This window comes from Lutjanus erythropterus, chromosome 20, assembly GCF_056507025.1.
Source record: "Lutjanus erythropterus isolate fLutEry1 chromosome 20, fLutEry1.hap2, whole genome shotgun sequence".
Classification (NCBI taxonomy): domain Eukaryota; kingdom Metazoa; phylum Chordata; class Actinopteri; order Lutjaniformes; family Lutjanidae; genus Lutjanus; species Lutjanus erythropterus.
Window position 1 is genome coordinate 2,142,955 of NC_139336.1, and position 19,284 is coordinate 2,162,238.

Below are 19,284 nucleotides of genomic sequence, written 5' to 3' on the forward strand. Positions count from 1 at the left end.
TTTGGACACACCTTGAATAAATTAAAACCATTGTGCCATGCACTGTCAGCTTGCACTTTAGATCAGTGTAAGAGAGGGCCCCAATTAGTTTCAATAATTACTCCCAATTTCAATACGAAATCACAAACTGCATATGTGTAGTGTAAGAATGGAAAGCCTGACCAGTGTAGCAACAGTAACTAAGGACGGAAGAGCTTATCGAAGGGTCAGTTCCCCCTTACTCTCTTAAAGTTGGCATATACACAACTCTGCTCAGCTCACCTTCTCAAAAAACTCAGTGTAACCTCTGGTTACCTTCTGCTTTAGGTCATTGAAGTATGCAGAGTGGGAGCCAACACTCTGAGACAAAATGCAAAATGTGACATCAAAGAAGTCAGACATTTTCTAGGGTGTTCAGTGCCAATGGTGCAGTGTTGCAGTGCACCATACCCACAATGCACCATAAAAACAGTGCTCGCTGTGTTCACTGACCAGAAGTAACAGCACTACATCCAGTGGAGAAGTGACATCCATCCATCCGTACATGACATCCATTAAATTTCCTCCTGAACAAGGGACCAGTTTGAGGCATTAAGCAGCCCTTCAGTGTTTCCAGTCCTGGTGTTACTGATCAGAGGAATCAGAGGAACCTTATATGACCTTATATTGAAGCTACATGTATATTATCAGCATGAAGATTCTTCCTGTCAGTGATGCCATGTTGGCCTTTGTAGTGCCCACAGGCCACTAGTAGAAGAAATGACAGGCAGAGTGTGAAGGCGGCGTGAAACTCACTGCATGCGCACATTTATGGCTGCAAGGTTTCAGCTGAACACAGAACCATCCTCAAATGAGATGCTATTTTAGTTTTCACTCTGAAAGTGTCCCTGATATATAAGAACCATGATGCTCATGTGAATTTTGTCACTTTTATTGTTTTTCTATTTTATTTGAGGAAGATATTTTTTCTATAATTTAAAGTGGATTTATGGTTGTTCATCCACGATGGCTACTGGAGATACTATTACTGAAAAGTGCAACATGGGCTGATTCCAGGAGAGTGTTTGTTGTCTCTGTGTTGGGATTTTAATGAGTTATCATTCTGAGAAGAGGTGCTTTTGTTTTGGATCTCTGGTTTTTGAAAAATGGCTGATACTTGGACCTCATCTGTGTGTGAGTGAAGTGACAGTACAGTGTCTGTGCTTGCAAAAAATTAATTTCAATGTTTAAATCTGCAGTCAGTCAGACATGAGTCATCAAGTCATTATTTAATGTGAACGAAGGATTCATTAAATTTTATTTTTATGATTCACTCATTCTTGAGAATTGGGACAAATCATATCCTACCAAAAAAACAAACTTTGAAAATTATTAACACCAACACTTGGGTGAAAATGCATTTTTCATAAATTTATATATATAAATATTAAATATGTTATGAAATGTTTTCATTCGCTTTACTTTTTTTAACTTCTAAACTTACTCTGTTCCAGAAAACAGCCTTGTTCCAGGCAAGAACTCAGAACTTCAAACCATTTAAAAATGTGTTAAAAGCCTTGAAAATCTACCTACTGATAACACAAATATAAAAATTGTGCTATTATAATCATCTTTGTTTTAAAATCAGTGTGTTATGAAGAAGTTGTAGGTTTCTGTCAACTTCAGTTTTTTACAAAACATGATTTAATCAGGAATAAAAAGTGTTAGCTATACCCTAAGGACCCCTGTCTCACTTCCTGGTTTAAAAAAGGGAGGGATACTGTTCAAACACTGGTAAACTTTCTATTTTTAGACAAATCTATCAAATAATAATTCTATCAGATGTGTCTCAACCATAACATGTTGACTCTGTAGTCCTTCTAAATCAAAGTAAAATAAGAATTAAAATGTAAAAATGTGTATTTTGATTAACATTAAGAGAACTCTGAGATACTTAAAAAAAAAAGGCTGCTCACTACGACTCTGCTGTGAAATGAAAAAATGTAACATTTTGTCAACTCTGTAAGATGTCTACATTCAATAAAATATATAATGACTAAGAGGTTTGCCTGTTACAAGGATTAATAGCCAAGAGGTTGATCTTTTAAAATATATTTCCCAACTCAAGTGAATCATAAAAATCAAACCCCCCTCAAAACATAGTTTTGTCCCCATTCTCAAGAATGAATGGATTACTGGCAGTTAGATGACATACAGATGGATGGTGCATCATGTTACTGTAGGAAGTGTTGCTACAGTGAACATTACCTGCAAAAAGAAAGTGACAAAAGGGTCAGTAGTATTTCAGAGTGCAGGGGCTTTCTTTGTGAATAAACTGAATTCAGTCATTATGTACAGATGAGAAAAGTGAGACCTTCAGTTCAATGTGAATGGGAAACCAGAGTGAGCAGTATTCTACTACAACTTGTAAGCTGAACTGAAGGAGACGTGTTGGTTTGTACCAGTTCATGCTACTTCCCTGCTCAGCATCCACCTGCAGACTGTGATGGAGGGTTAAGATATTTGCTCATCACTCCTCCCTACTCTCTGTAAACATAATCTGTGAGGAGTGATGAGGTCGGAGCCTTGACACCAAACTCTAACTATGTTCTGCTGCTGTAATAAACATCTTAAACATGAGCTGTCTGACATGTATCTCAATTATATCCAACGACATCCTCTCCTTCAAACACACCCTCAGGCTGCCAAAGTGTGTATTTACCTGTTACTAAATCAAACACTGTCACACTTCACTCTTTGTCACTTCAGTTGTCTCTCTGTGTAACTATATGAGATTCCAAACTCAGAGTGTGACCATTTTCCACAACATAGGTTGGATTTACACGCTTTCAACATGGAAAGAATTTGGCAAATTCTAATGTCGCTATTCTATTATATACATTGATATAACTTATTTAATATTTAATTTCTTTGCCTTCTGTGAATAATTGTAAAGGAGATTTTGGCTTCTTGTACATTTTAACCCACACAGTCTATAAATAGCTATTATGGGCAGTAGGTATAATATAAGTTTTATTTCATGCATGCACATATGAGTGCATGTTCACTCATGATGTGGTTATGTTTCAATTGCCCCTTGGTGTTTATCAAAAATAATAAAAAGTTGTATTTTACTCGAGCCACAGAGACAGACTGAGTGATGCACAAGACAGACAGACAGACCAGAAAGATTTTACTGCTGACATCAGACTTGTAGAGGAGAGACACAAGTTAATCTGATTGCTGTTCCTGCATTTCACTTTCTTTTTTTGTTTTTTTGTTTTTTTGTTACCAGAAGGATAGTCCTGCTTCATCCTCTCATTGAGGTTGTTACACTGACACACTTTGAAATGAAGGTAGAGTTGCCTGGTATAAAGGTATTACAGTATACCAAGGTATTAAATAACCCTGATGGTATGATTTTCAATACTGTCATAAAGACAGACACTCCTCTTTCTATTAAACTGATATGCAGATGCTGTATTGAGGTGAGGTATTGTAGTGTGCTGCACACGCCACCAGAGGTCAGTCTCTCTACGGAGGGACCAGGCACTGCAGCTGAGCTGAGAAACATGGCGTCTGTGGGATAAAGTTACAGTACTAACTAGTACAAATTAAAAGTGTCCTGGGCATTGATGCATTTTTGATTTGGTCTTGATGATAAAGGTGAGACAGTGAACACTGCAGACTGCTGATTAGTCAGAGGAGTGTACGGTAGTGAGTATGTAACGAACATGAGAAAGCTCGAGATCGAGACTGATTACTGTCTGGTGACAGAGAGTGAAGGTGAACATGTGCTGAGCAGTCAAAACGATGGATAGTGAAGTTGTCAGTCTTACAGTAAATGTACAGTTTAGGTTTGAGATTTTCAGTGAATCAAAGCTGCAGCTTCTGAACACCAAATCAAAGTGTGATGTTTCCCTACTGTGGGAATAGCATTGCTAAGATGATCATCTCTGCCTACATACACTGTTTTATTTGGATGTGGCCTGAAATGCCTGCTTTCATGACAGCTTTTCTAAGAAAAAAAAAAAAAGCATTTTTGTAGCCAGTAAGGTGATCTGACTGCAGATAGGCCAAATGAAAACCAGAACATATGGATGAAAAACTAATGAATATTTAATCTATGGTAAAGAAATGCAGTACAGTAACTGCACCTCATGAACCATTTAATGAACAGAGAAACTAAAACTTAAAATGAGAATAATATGACAAAAATATTGTCTTCTATTGATAATGTATCAAATGTATCAAACATCATTGGTTAAAAAATAAGATAACACTTCATTTTCCAGGTCCCTTAATTTCCTGGTAAATAGGTGTTAATTACCAAGTAATATATTTGAAATTTCTCAGCTAACAATAAATGACCCACATTCATATATTTACCATTTCATGGTAAGTATATGATAAGTGGTAAGTGTTGCTTTCTTTGAAAACACTTCTTGCTATTTATCACATAATTAACCATGAAGTTTGTGGGTCATTTCTCAGAAATTTTAAATATATCACTTGGTAATTAACACCTATTTATCATGAAATTATGGGACCAAAGTAACTAATACTCTGAGTAGTTTTTAAGATGAGTTCTGTGTACTTTAAGTATTTTTCTAATACCAGTACTTTAACTTGTAATTGATGATTTTCAGTACTTTCCACCACTGCATATAAAACACAGCACTGTAAGCTAGACAATGTCATATATGCTAGAATGACTTCTGATTCTGAATGATTTGTTTTCTTACAAATGGCAGGAAGATATGAAGGTTTGAAAACAGATATTTCCAAAGCTTAGTGTAGGAAGCTGAGCAGTACACTACACTCACTGCTATAATGAAGCCTCTGGTCTTTTTAATGAGGCCAGCTGGGGTCAGGAAAAAACAGATTTTGTGGTATGAGGTTATTGTGCTCCTGCCGGAGGGGAGTGACTCCAAAAGTTTGTGTCTGGGGTGGGAGGGGTCAGGCACAATCTATCCTGTTCACCTTGGGGTCCTGGAGGCATACAGGTCCTGGAGCGGTGACAGATTACAGCCCCTCACCTTCTTGGTGGAGCGCATGAAACGCTGCAGTCTGTGCTTGTCCCTGGCAGTGGCCACAGCGTGGCAGATGGTGATGGAGGAGGTGAGGACGGACTCTTCCTGAAGTCCACAACCATCTACACTCTCCTTGAAGCTTTGAACTGCATCAGACCACCAGATGGTCAGTCTCCCACCTGTAGGCAGACTCATCCCCACCACAGACGAGTCAAAGAGGGTGGTGTCGTCTGCAAACTTAAGGAGCTGATGAGTGGGGGGGGGGGGGGGGGCAGCTCTTGGTGTACATTTATACTTAATACTCTCCTAAAAAGATGATAGAATTGAAGATCAAAAATAATATAGTAGGTTCATAGATCTTCCTAGTAAATATCAAAAAGCCATATTTATTAATAAGTATTAAGGTGTCTGTGAGGGAAACAAAACATGATTTAAACAGGTATAGATTTTTTGAAGTGGGATTGCATGATGTACTCATTGATAGTCAGTGTATCACCCACAGTAGTACCCACAGCATGCTCCCAGTTTGGAGAAGCAGAGAGGACCACAGCACAGAAACTATGCAATGAATTGCTTTATTTTAGCCACCTAAAAAACAGTCCACCTAAAAAAAAAACAATATCACTTTAAGTGTATGCTAGATTGGAAATATTTTCAGTGTCTTTTTCTGAAGGGAAACCACCGTTATGCTGGTTAGGCTAAATATCACCCTCTCCAAACCAATCAAACTCCATGGGCAAAATCAGTACTTTTAGCTTGCACAACTCAGGAGTTGCTGGTCTGCTGCTGGGTCAGCCAGTTTGTTTGTTTGTGTTACTAAGTGACTTCAACTTTAAAACACAGAAATCAGACAATAACACAAACTAACTAACAGATCAAGGCAGTGATAGACCAGCAACTCACATGTTCTAGGAGTTAAAATGACTGATTTGCCCCATGGAGTCTGATGGCTTTGGTGAGAATGGTATTTGGCTTGTGTAACAGCGGCTGTATTAAGTGGTGTTTTTTCTTATGCTTCTATCATTGTGGACTAATATCATATCACCACAATTTGTTATTTTAAAAATTGTTTAAAGACCCCCTCCAGTAAAAATCCTGTTTTTAACCTTGGTAAGACATCCATGTGATGTTTTTCATGTGTTACAGACATATCAGGAGAGAAATGAGCTGTAAACACCATGTCTGAACATTTCTTGCTTAAAAACTGCAGTGACCAAAGGGATTCTTAAAAAACAGATTCAGTCAGACTGAGTATATGATGTCATAAACCTAAGGAACCAATCCCATTAATTGAGGGGGTGGTGCTATATATATCATTAGCTGCGATGTCCAGCCCACAGGCGAAGCCTGTTGTAGCGAGTTACTGTGTAAAACAGAGGAGAAGTCAGCTACAGCTACTTACGGGTAGGGGTGGGGGTGGGGGTGTGTGGAGAGGGTGGAGACTATTTGCATATTCATGAATCCTTGAATACTAAATGAAGGCAAGATGTAGAGCTGTATGTAAAACACTTTAACAAGGTATTTGAACTCATTTTGCAAAATTAACATATCAAGCATAATTTATTACTCCTTGCAGAGCATTTTATGTCGTTTAAAACATGACTGCAGGTGTACTTTAACTCATTTATATAAATGCAGAAAACAATAACATAGGATGTGAGTGTGTTGGTGAAAATATTCAGTAGGGTTGGTACAGTGGATGGGTGAAACACTTGTAGTATTTTGTGGTCATTAATTTGAACATGACCTTCACTGAACCGTTCCTGCACTCTGACACTTGCATTCTTTTAAGAGGACATTTACAAAATACACTGGGCTGTGGTTGCCAGTGGATTTTAGGAAGACATCAGCCATGTCAACACCATAATCATCGTCCATCTGCTGCGGTCTGAGCGTCTGCTCGACCAGTTGCTCAATCTGGGTCAGCTCCTTCTCCTGCGGTGGTCTCATACAGGTTGCAGCAGCTTGTATTTTTTATTATTATGTAAGCAGAATGTTCGTTCCTGCATCACTCTTATTCTGATCTTTTTCATTTCCTACACTCATTTTACAGACATTTATATCAATGAAGATTATAATTTTAATGAGAAACAGGCATCCAGATAATTTTTGTTGAATTATTACAGTTAGTAAACATCTTATAATTTCATCCTGTATTAATGAGTTTCTCTCATTCAGAGTCACGTTTCTAGTTTCCTTTCTGATGTGGCTGATCACAGACAAATCCCACCACTCAGCTGCATCTTTTGAGACACGCTGCCTGTCACTTTCCAACTGCTGCCTTTTAAATCATATGTTAAATTCATGCAGATTGCGAGTGCAGTCTGTGATCGGAGGCACCAAACAGAATAATTGATCATTCACAGGACCACGATTCATGAGTGACTGGTACCAAATCAAATGCTTTTTACTGACTTTTGCTAATTCTTGACTTAAGTGAAGTCATTATAAACTCATTTATTGTACAAAAAGCCTGGAGAATGTTTTACCTTATGACAACAAATTAAAATCAGAAAACATTATAAAACTAGATGAGTGCACTCAGTAGAGTGCAGATTTCCGCCATTTCACCAAGAGATGCAACCAGCTGAGATTTGCACAGTTTTGAATGACTGCATGATTTTTGTAGTGTGCTCTTAAAGAAGCAGAGAATAGTGTAATGATATTATAACTGTGCATTCTGGGTTCACATAACTGTATAAAACTTAATTCTACTTAAAGCTGCAGGCAGCAGTGATCAGACCTGTGCATGGCGGGGCCCGCGGTGGTTGTGGCCTCCTTGCTGGAGGCCAATTGGTCAAGGACAAGGCTTACTTCCTCCTCACACTAGGTGGTGCTTTGACTATGACAGAGTATTGGCATGTAGATTACGTAAGGCCTGTACTCTTATCAAACGTGAAACTTTGGGGGATTGGACAATGTATACTAAAGGTACAACAACTTCCTGTTTTATGGTGAAACATTCACACAACAAAACTCAAGCTTTTAAACGTTTTTCATTGCAAAGGTGTCTAGATTAGATAGACTGATTTTGAAGTGAGTCTGATAAATTGTCTTGGAAGAATTCATTAAAATGAAATGCCCAGTAGTTGCCAAAAATGACCACTTAATTCATGCCTAGCTTCCTGTTGGGTTTAGGCTATGACTCAGAGAGGCTTCTGCATCTGGGCATGATACATGTGTCTTTCATGTACATAGGTGAAAAGGGGCTGCTGTTTAAGCACTGTGGTCTGGTCATTTAGCCATGCCCATTGCCCAAAGTATATGAAATGAAATTTTTCATGGCTTTGAGCATGATTAGGCCCTTAAAAAATGATTTCCTTTAGTTTCAATAGGGTCTTCACACTGAGGTGGGTGCTCAGGCCCGAACACCATCATGTTCAAGTTTCACAAAATGGTCTCACTACAGTGAAATGGATACTATGGAGATTAACATCATCACTCATCAATTGGAGTTGGGCTCATTAAAATCCACAGTTTCAACTTTTGAGGTCCAGTTTATGCAATTCCAAGACTGTTCTGCATACCAGGGATTCTGGTATGCAGAGATATTCAAATACACCATTTTAGATCAGGTTAAAAGAAAACATTTATACCGCACACAAAACTACCCAAAACTGCATAATATTACCATATACCAGGCCTGTCTGTTAATGAGAGACTTGAACACATTTTCATTCAAAAGTGACATCAATGAAAATGGCATTGCCAGTTTTTTTCTGTCAAAATGTAGGATAAATTTGCAGCGCTATTTTGGCCACTTCCTGGCAAGCTGGCATAGTGTGGCTGGTACCAGTGGGCGGTGGTGATTTCATATGATACCAGTATCTTCACTTTAACATTAAAAGTGAGCAGGGTACAGCCTATTAAAGATGGACAGATGTAACACTCACAAATACACACACACAACCAAACACATGATCCCCTCCAGGCCTTTGCCTGGCGGAGATAATTAGGAAATTCTACCAACTGGAACCCAAGCTGTACATATACTCCAAGCTCTGCAAGAAGCATTTTAAACAGTGCAGAATTAATAAATGTTTGCTTTCCTAACTATAGTCACAGCAGTACAAATGGGAGTGAATTTCCCTGATGTGACAGAAGTGTGTAGAAAAACATTTGCCTCGGTACTGGAATACTAGCTCCAACCCTATGCAAGCTAAGCTTTGAAAATGCATCTTTTGAAAAAGGACGACATAAGCATGCTCAGACACAGTCATTAAACTTTCTGTCTCCTCTAACCCTCCATGTGATCTGTCATTTTAAATGACAGTATAACTGCTGACACATTGTCTCCAACCTGCAATTTTCACTGTATGTTATATTGTCAGATGGCAGACGTGAACATCAAATAATGATTTGTTAGATTTTTTTTGGTTCAATGCCTTTTTAACAAGTTGCAATTACATCTCTTTTTTTTTTATACTTATTTCATGACAGAAATACAAATGATGAGTCCAGTTGTATTAAAGTATAGTGTAGGTGGTGACAGAGCAGAGGACTGAACATAGACTGAACTGATCCCCAGTTTGTCCACTGTTCACCAGATGTTAACTGGTTTTCTGATGATCATTTAGCCATTTTCCTGGTGTTGAAGTGTTTTTGTGTGGATGGACATTTTTCCAAAAGTGACCTGAAAACTTTGGTAAGGATTTTTTTTTTCACATTAACATGTTTTTGAAATCAGCTGGTTTAGTGTGGACAGAATCTGGAATTATATTGCATGTTGCTGAGCTTAAGACTTGTGGCTTTGACTTGTGTTGAGAAATAAGGCATTGGGACTTTATCTGGACTTGTCTGCTGACTTGAAGACTTTAAATCTATGGAGAGGGGCTCAAGTCAGTAAATATTGGAAAACTGCTGCTTTAACAGTGCCAAAATAATGTGAATATTTGTAGCTTGACTTTACTCTTCCTCTATTCAATCAGGCAGCTTAATTTGTAATATTAACTTAAATGATATCTGTCCTGTTTCATCAAAAAAGAACATATTTAGCTAACACTGTGACTATATCAGCCTGCAATGTTGTTGACAAAAAAGACAAGATCTAGTTTATATCTAATATATCTAGTTTAAAAAAATCAAAACTAAAAAGAGAATGCATTGCTTTATCAGAAGGGAAGTGATATAGCTATAAAAATAAAGAATACCACAAAACTAAAGAGCAAGTAGCTTGCCCTTACCTGTAATGTGGATGGATGGATGGATGGTGGATAGATGGATGGATGGATGGATGGATGGACGGATGGATGGATGGATGGATGGATGGATGGATGGATGGATGGATGGATGATGGATGGACGGGTGGATAGATGGATGGATGGATGGATTGATGGTGGATAGATGGATGGATGGATGGATGGTGGATAGATGGATGGAGGATAGGTGGATGCATGGATGGATGGATGGATGGATGGATGGATGGACGGATGGATGGATGGTGGATAGATGGATGGATAGATGGATGGATTGATGGATGGACGGATGGATGGATGGTGGATGGATGGATGGATGGATGGATGGTGGATAGATGGATGGAGGATAGATGGACGGATGGATGGATGGATGGTGGACGGATGGATGGATGGATGGTGGATGGATGGATGGATGGATGGATGGATGGTGGATGGACGGATGGATGGATGGTGGTTGGATGGATGGATGGATGGATGGTGGATAAATGGATGGAGGATAGATGGACGGATGGATGGATGGATGGTGGATGGATGGATGGATGGATGGATGGTGGATGGTTGGATGGATGGATGGTGGATAGATGGATGGAGGATAGATGGACAGACTAAAAACAGGGTTAACAGTTTTCAGTGACTAAAATAGTTAAGTTCTCTTTGACTACTGTAAGACTTTTGGTCTAACTAAAAATTGACTAAAAGTCATTGACACAGGACTAAGACTGAATAAAAATAGCTGACAAAATTCATAGGTAGGTGTGTGTTTGTGTGTAATATCTTTGTGAGGTTCAATGATAGTTTTACACTTTGTAAGTGAGGACATTTTGGGACAATCTGGTTAGAAGTAGGTTCAAGGCAGGTAGGTTTGGTTTACGGGTTGAGGTTAAGTATTTAGTTGTAATGGTTAACATAAGAGTTGTGGTCTATGAATGTATACTGTGATTTCAGTCTTGCCTGTTGCCTCATTTTACAGGAGGGACACACTGGTTCTGACTGGTTCTGACAGGCTGGTTCATCATGACAAAAAACAGACTGAGTCAGACTCACTTTGATGATTTAAGACTCAACTGTATGTTCATGGAGCAGAACTTGTTTAAAAGCAATGTTTCTGTTTGAATTCAGTGTTTCTCACCAAACACTGTATTACAGTACAGCAGGGAACCAAAGGACATCAGTTGTATGCAGTGGGGCATCAGCAAACAAGAAGTCCTGATGTATTTATAGTGAAACTATTCCAGTCCATCCTTTAGATAAAAACTGATTTATTAAATGTCTTAAAGTAAAATATTTACTACATGTCTGTAATAAATACACACAGAAATCTATTAACAATTTAACAATTTATAGCTTTTTAACTTTTACCCAATAAATAAATTATACCTATAAGAGTACAGAAGGATCCCCCTTTTTTTCCCCTTGTTTCTTTTCCTCTCTTTTTTCCCTTTCTCATCTTTTTATTTATTTATTTATGTTCATCTAACTGTCTATAAAATACAAAAGCTGTATAAATGTGGCAGCATGAATGAAATAAATGATGAATTTGTAGCAAACAGCAGATTTTCTATCATACAGGGCAGCATAAATGGTACTGCACTGCATTGTCTCCACTGGAAGGACATCCTAAATGGGAATTTATCTACCGTAGGGTATCCAGTATGTCACTTCTGCAACATTTTTTCGGACATGGGGACACCAAGGAGGCAGTTGCCCCTCTTGCTCCCCCTCTGAGTCCACCAGTGCAGTACTGTAATACAGCCACTGTATTACTTGTTAGAATAATCGGCGCTGGATGCCTTCATACAGATTTAGACTCAGGTATTTATATTTGGTCATACTTTTGATGTTGTTGCCATCATTGAAGACAGCATGAAGTCAGAACTCATTAGAGCAACTTATTTTAGCCCTCAAAAGACTGTCTTGTTACAGAGAGAGACATTAGAAAAATATGAGATGGATCTTAGAATAGGTTGTTTCTTTCAAAAGCCTTCAAGCTTCAGTAATCCCAGGAGTATTCACTGTTTTTGGAAGAGAAGAAGCTGTGAAGCTATGAAAGCTTTAAAGTGTGGGGCAGTTTTAAGTGAAAAAAGATCACATTTGTATGGATCCCCCATTTTTTAAGCACTTTGACTTTTATGTTATTATTACTTTACTTTTGCCTGGTCAAGGTCAGATATGTGGGGAGGGCCTGTTGGTTTTTCACATAAAACAGATCACATCACTGACACTGACTTTCTGTGCCACAGCAATTTATTCACAGAAATTCTTTAGCGTGTCTGCATAAACTCAACTAAATACTGACATCTCTAAATATCATTCAAGGACACTCACACACACTTTGTGATTTCTATTCTGCCCACAGCTAAAGAAGCCAGAAAGCTTTTTTTTTTTTTTTTTTAAATCACCCCTCCATCCAGTGAATTATAACACCACAATTAATTCAGATTTCCATTGCACAAGCCTGTCAGCATGTTCCCACATGAAAGATAATTGCAAGCAGCAAGTCCTTGGACTATATTTGCAGTACAGCTCTTTTTTACACTGCCAGACTACAAATTAATTAACAAATTATAAACATATTCAAAATTTTGTTTAGTACTCATGCCAAACTACAGAATCATGTTTCTACTCCATATCAGCATAGCTGATAGATTAAATTTGTATTGCCTGGATTAATGTCACTGACTGAAATTCTTTGTTTTCCTCTCCAGGCAACATCAACATTAAAGCAACTTGATGGAGAAAACTAGAGGAGTCCCTTTAAGATGACACGCACAGACCCGCCTGACATACTGGTATCAACTGTGCATCGAGATATAAAAGTGGTCCCCATTTCTTCACACTACAAGTCCTTGCAACCCTCCAAACAATGTGATTCTATATATTACAGCACACTGGAGGACAGTAAGAGCAAAGTCAATAAGAGGCACTGCCGCACCTTTGACTATAAGTCATTGGAGTACCCCAAATCACACAAATACTCAATGGAGTCCCCATACAGGAAGGCTGATAGGCATGCAGCTAACCCAGACGTTGCCTGGAATGCCTTGGGACGCCAGCAGAGATATCGCTTTTCTGCTCCTGACATTTTCAGCCATAGGTTAACCCCTCAACCAATGGCTGCAGATATGGCCAGTGAGGTAGTTGTCCCTGAACAGAAAAGAAGGACCAGGTCAAAAAGTGCCCCTCGGGTCCAGACCAGTCTCACCCCTGTGTCTTTTGAAGGGTCCTCATCTTCCGGAAGGAAGGGCAGGGAGTCCCAAAGGGCTCCAAGAGACTCTCGCTGGAGACCAGAAGTATCACCGCGTAGGGAATCCTCCTATGCAGCCACTAGGGCTCATATGCATGAAGTCCATCCCATTAAGTTGCAGCCTCAAATGGGTGACAGTGGTAAATATTCACCTCACTACGCTGCAGATCATCCTGAGGATGGAGGACTGGATAAACCAGCAACTAGTCCTCATGTCAGGTGTCGGGTGGACATCAAACCTGATGACGCAGCATTACATCATTCAGGACGGAAACAGGCTACACCTCAAATGGACATACCCTGGCAGAGGCACCACAGTGGAGGGAGTAGAAGTCTGACTGTGCCACGCCATTTCTCCTACTCTAGAACACCAACTCCCACTGATTCATTAGGTACAGAGAGCAGACAAGCTTATCAATATTCCCGCAGCATGCCAAATAGTTACATACAGCCCATGGAGATTCCCTTGCAAAGAATGCCTTCATCAAGTGAATACTATGGTAGGGAACGCAGAGCTCATTCCAGTCCTAATGTGCCAACCAAGTTCTTTTATGCAGATGATCCAGGGAGATATGTTACTACTGCCCCTCCTCAACCAAGTTCTTACTTTCATGATGAACGTTACACACCAGGACAAGCATATAGTCCAAAAGTGCAATATGTTCAAGACCCAAGGACTCGAATGGTGCATGCTGTAGCTACAAGACCGTATTACCCTGAGATGGAGACCTATCCGTACTCTGTGCAGGCAGGGTATCCCAAACCCTATGCAGCAAATGAACCAGGGCCATACATCATACAGACACCTCCAACAAGAATATTCTATGGGGACGATCCAAGGTCTTATCAAATCCAGACTGCTCCGCCAAGGTTTTATTATTCCAGCGACATGTATGCAATGCCACCAGAGCATCATATCCCAGCGAGGGCATATTATACAGAGGGACGAAGACATGCTAGAGTCATTCCAGCACAAACAGATGACTGGTATGGCTCAGATGCATCTGGATATTCTACCAATCCTGCTTCTTATGTATCTCAAGTCACTCCAACCAGAGTCCGTCAAGAGCCTGTGTTAGCACCCTGGTATGCCAACCCATGTGTAGAACCTCAAAGAATTGGCACAGATTCCAAATCTTACTCAAGGTCCTGGGACAATATTCTCAACTCTCGTGTAGAGAGGGAACAACCTCTTCCCGTACAGCGGGGTCAGAGCTATGATGACCTTCTTGAGTCCAGGAAGCCTGCAGCAGCAACTACAAGTGACAAACCACAACCAGTGGTAGTCAATCTCTCCAGTTCACCAAGACGCTATGCAGCCTTATCAATGTCTGATAACTCACTAATTGACAAAAGTCCAACAGAGACATCAAAGAGCGCTGCTGGTAAACTCTGGTTTGTAACTCCTGAGATAACAATCACTGATAATGACATTCGACCAGGGAAGCTTAATAAGGCTGAAGGACGATCTGCCAGTTGGGACATTCTTGACTCCAGAAGCACTGAGGGTCCAGAAATGTCTCAGTGTGAATTTCAAAGCTCAACCAAAGAGAAGACACATGACAATGCCTCACTACAGCAAAGCCTTGAACAACTCGATGAGCTTCTAGCAGATCTTGTTACTGATTACAAGCCACCCAGTAGAAGGGCAAGTGAGGACATTCTGGATCAACTAAAGAAGTTAATTGATGAGGAAGAGGCAGTATCTCTGTCCAGGAAGAGCTCAAAGGCAGGTACGGAGGAACCACCTCCTCTCGACAAGCAGCCAACCTCAATAAGAATGAATCCTGATGCCTTTCGAGACATGGATGGGGCCAGTGATGCAATGAAGAGTGCAGATGAGTGCTCCCCAGATCAGAGCCCAGATGAGGATGATACAATGATGTGCTCTAACAACAAATGCCGGAGGACAGAGACCCTGTTCAATGCTTGCCTATACTTTAAATCCTGCCACAGCTGCTACACCTACTACTGCTCCCGCAACTGTCGCAGGGAGGACTGGGACATTCATAAAGAAAGCTGCCTGTATGGAAGAATTGGCAGCACATGTCGTCATATCATCAAACACTGCCGAGAGACTGTTGAAGTCCACAAAGCCTTCTCTCGTATTGCCAAAGTTGGCTACCTTTCTCGAGGTAGAGGAGTTCTCTTCCTTGGTTTTCCGAACCCTGCGTCATCCAGTAACTTCCTGCAGTATGGCCTGGATAGTCTACTTATGTCTCCTACGTACCTGTCCCTCCGAGAGCTTGAAAGCTTCAAGGACAACCTAGGGGAGTACTGTAAGGAGCTGCAGGAGGCTGGTAAAGAGTACGACCCAAACGAATGTTTCATCTTGAATGTATCTGTCGCTGTCGGTGAGCAATTGTCTGACGGGCCATCACCAAGGAACCAAGCTCCAACTGTCAGAAAATATGCAAAGGTAGCACTGGCTTCCTTCAGCCCTGAGAGGAAGGTTCACAAGAAAGAGAGTGACATGGAAACGCTGATCCTCACACCACCCCCGGGAACGGCAGATATCGACAAAGAGGGAGAGGAAGGCAGGAAGGCCAGGGAAATCTGTTTTATCAATATACAACGGGAGTTAAGGATTCGAGGGGTTTTCCTACGCCATGAGTACCCACAGGTGTATCAGCAGCTCTGTGAGTTTGTGGAAAGTAACAGAAGATTCACACCCACAACTATTTATCCTATTGATAAGAGGACCGGTAAACAGTTTATGTGCATGATTATGGCTGCCTCAGAGCCCAGGACTTTGGACTGGGTAGGCACCCCGCATCTCCTCGATGACATAATTTAAGTGCACCTTTTGTTGTAAATATATATGTATAGAAATACATATATATTGTTACACATATTTATATATCAATCCAATTACAAACATTTGTAGATAAGTATTTTGTTATCAAAATTATATATATTCATGTCTGCTTGGTCAGTATTATTCTTTCTCAGAATATTTCCTGTCAGGTGCAGAATGAGTACAGTGCATTATTTATTTTAATCTTTTTAACAAGTACATACTTTTTATCCACCACAAGTCATTTATCAGCATACTGGTCATTTACTGTTACGACAAATTCCCTTTGGTAGGGATTACCTGAACTGACATTCTGGTGTTTTAATTTTTTCAGATCATTAGCATTCTGTATGTTCTTCTAAACTTAGCCTCTTTAAACGAGAGAGTCAGTTTCTGTATGTGAGTACAACATGACTATTTTTCATATGTGACTTTAATGGTATATCAGGCAGAAAATATTACACATTATTTTCTTAGCTAAGTAAATACTTTCTATGCAAAGTTGCTTCATGAGTTAAGTACCACATTCCTGTAGAAGGAGTTGTTTATGTTATATATTATATTATATTATATTATATTATATTATATTATATTATATTATATTACACAGATCCATAGAGAATGGTTTTTGTGAAAATTGAGATAAAATGTTGAAGTTTTGGTTGCAACGTAAATCCTCATCATAAGAAAATAATGAAAACAGAAAAAGAGACAGTTGTGCTACTTGAAAGATCTATTAAAAAACAGACACAAGATCTTATTGTTGCTTAGAAGTACTATACAGAGAGTTAACGTTTTCCTCTTTGAGTCTAATGATGTACTTTGAAGGAAGCTAAATTCAGTAGTTCTTTTAATTCTACACTGCAGAATTACTGGTGCACTACTGGACTTGAACGTGACCTCTACAGTGGATATTGACATGGTGCCAGTTACCAGCCACACAGTAGGTGTTGGCCTGTACTGTTCAGTTTTAAACACTGTGAATAGTGAGAGTTATCTACTACAAAAACAAAACTTGGTATAATACCAAGAAATCATGCAATTTCCTATAAGCTGAAGTTGTATTTTTTAGATATATTTACAAATAAAAATATATGAATTAGCAGCAGGAGTTATTGTCCTTAGAACAAGGTGAGCCAGATTTGGCACAGTAGCTATATGGTACATAAATGCTTGAAGAAGACATTAGTTGTGTATTTGTGCTGCACTAGGTTTATTACATGTGTGATTTATATTGTCCTTTTTTGGTTTTAGCCAATCAGAACCATTGTATTGTTTATTGGTTGCAGAAGTTTTAGCAACATTTATCAATGCAACTTAGCCATGTTGCCTCATGTCTCCAGATACAGAACATTTTGTTGATTTGTTTTTGTGTTGTTCTAAATCCCAAATTTCCTGCCAGCACACTGATGATGATTTGAAACTCGCTGGAACATATTGTAAGTTATGCTAATATCCAAACTATTTAAAAATGGTTTGAGTGACCCCTTTTGACAAATGACACAACATGTCTGGAAGATGTGCAGGAGCATTTGTCAATCAGTCCTCAGTAAAGGTTGAATAAGCTGTTTTCTCCCATTATTAATCATTGTTCTCCATATCAACTTTTTCCCTTGTGATATGAGCTTTCCTTAGAGTTTGTAAGACAAAGTCCAGTGAAACTTGAAGCACATAAATATATATTTGAAAATCTGTTTCACTGAGTTCCACCTGTTTGGCTGACGGGACGTGCTGTACAGATTCAGTGAAAAGTTGCTGCATGTGACTCTTTTTCTATGCTCTGATCTCATTTTAACATGACATTGATGATAGTAACTTGCTCGATGAATGGACTTGTGAAAGTGAAAACTACTATGCTGTGTAAGAAAAAATAAATGAATTTTCCATGTTTGTCAGTCATTCAAGTTAAAATAATGTGTCAAAGGCAATGAAGAAGAGACCTCACTAAAACGTCTAGTAATCTTGTATTTTTTTATACTTTCAACATATGTGTCTGAGTGTGTCTATTTATAAACATATCTAATAAATGGAATGGGAACTCTGGGTGCTGCTGTCTGCCTGTTCTTTAGGTGAAATGCAACAACACTGTGTCTGTCCAAGCAGACAGACAAGTCTTCATATGTCTTCAAAGAGTGAGGCTAACAGAAGGTGGGGGGTTAGAAACAGAATATAGGGCAACAGATCTATGGTTTGTATGTGGAGAACTTAGTTAACTTGTTGTTATAAAATGTTGATACTGTATAATTCACTCATTCTTGAAAGTTGGGACAAATCATGTCCTGCCAAAAAAAAAAAAAACTTTAAAAAACACTCTAATTCCAACTTTTGGTGAAAATGTATATAGCCAAGGTGCCCATTTAGACCGTTTTCAAATTTATATGTGCAACAACTTTGTTGAATTAGAAAACACAATGCTGCTGGTGCCTGACCTTTCCAAAAAGTGTCTGTATTTTCATTTAAAATCTCTCTATATATATGAATTTCATAAAATTTTATTAATTAGACTCAATTAAAAATAACATAGAGGGGACCAGGGATGGTTGTAACGCATTTTGTCTCAGCACCTATAACTCACTGAATTTTTGTGTTAAAGCTCTCAAATGTTAAAACAAAGTTCCCTTACTTATTACAAACAGCAATATTTTCAACTTTTCTTGGTTTTATTTTTCTACTCAGTTCCAGCCTTGTCCCAAATGCCATGATTATTTTTTGCGACCATTCTGGGTAGAAATTTGTTATTATTAATGTTAAAATAACCTGTAACCAGTAATATAATCTTTTAATACTTTTAACTGTTTCTCACTCTGAGTAATTCAAGATGAATGAATGAAAATTTGAATGAGATCACTGATGGTTTGTATCCTACAGAAAAATACTGCTATGAATAAACACAATCATTACAGTTTACTACACACAATTGCATGCATATTGACATATATACATTTGACAAAATGTACATTTTGGTGATGTTTCATTTTTAAAAAGATAAACTAATAAAGGCATAAATCTCCTAGTCTGGTATTTATCATTAGAGATAATGGATTTTGGAAGTCAAAG

At 38.9% G+C, this 19,284-nt stretch overlaps 1 protein-coding gene across 1 annotated transcript in view; it reads left to right on the forward strand.

Annotated features, from left to right (window-relative positions):
• Positions 1-18,270, forward strand: part of ajm1 (apical junction component 1 homolog) — a 29,104-nt gene extending 10,834 nt beyond the window's left edge. The window contains exon 2 of the mRNA XM_084746559.1: positions 12,892-18,270. Coding sequence (XP_084602685.1) covers positions 12,946-16,227 — 3,282 coding nt within the window. The 5' untranslated portion in view covers positions 12,892-12,945 and the 3' untranslated portion in view covers positions 16,228-18,270. The remainder of the gene's footprint in view (positions 1-12,891) is intronic.
• Positions 18,271-19,284: the final 1,014 nt, after the last annotated feature.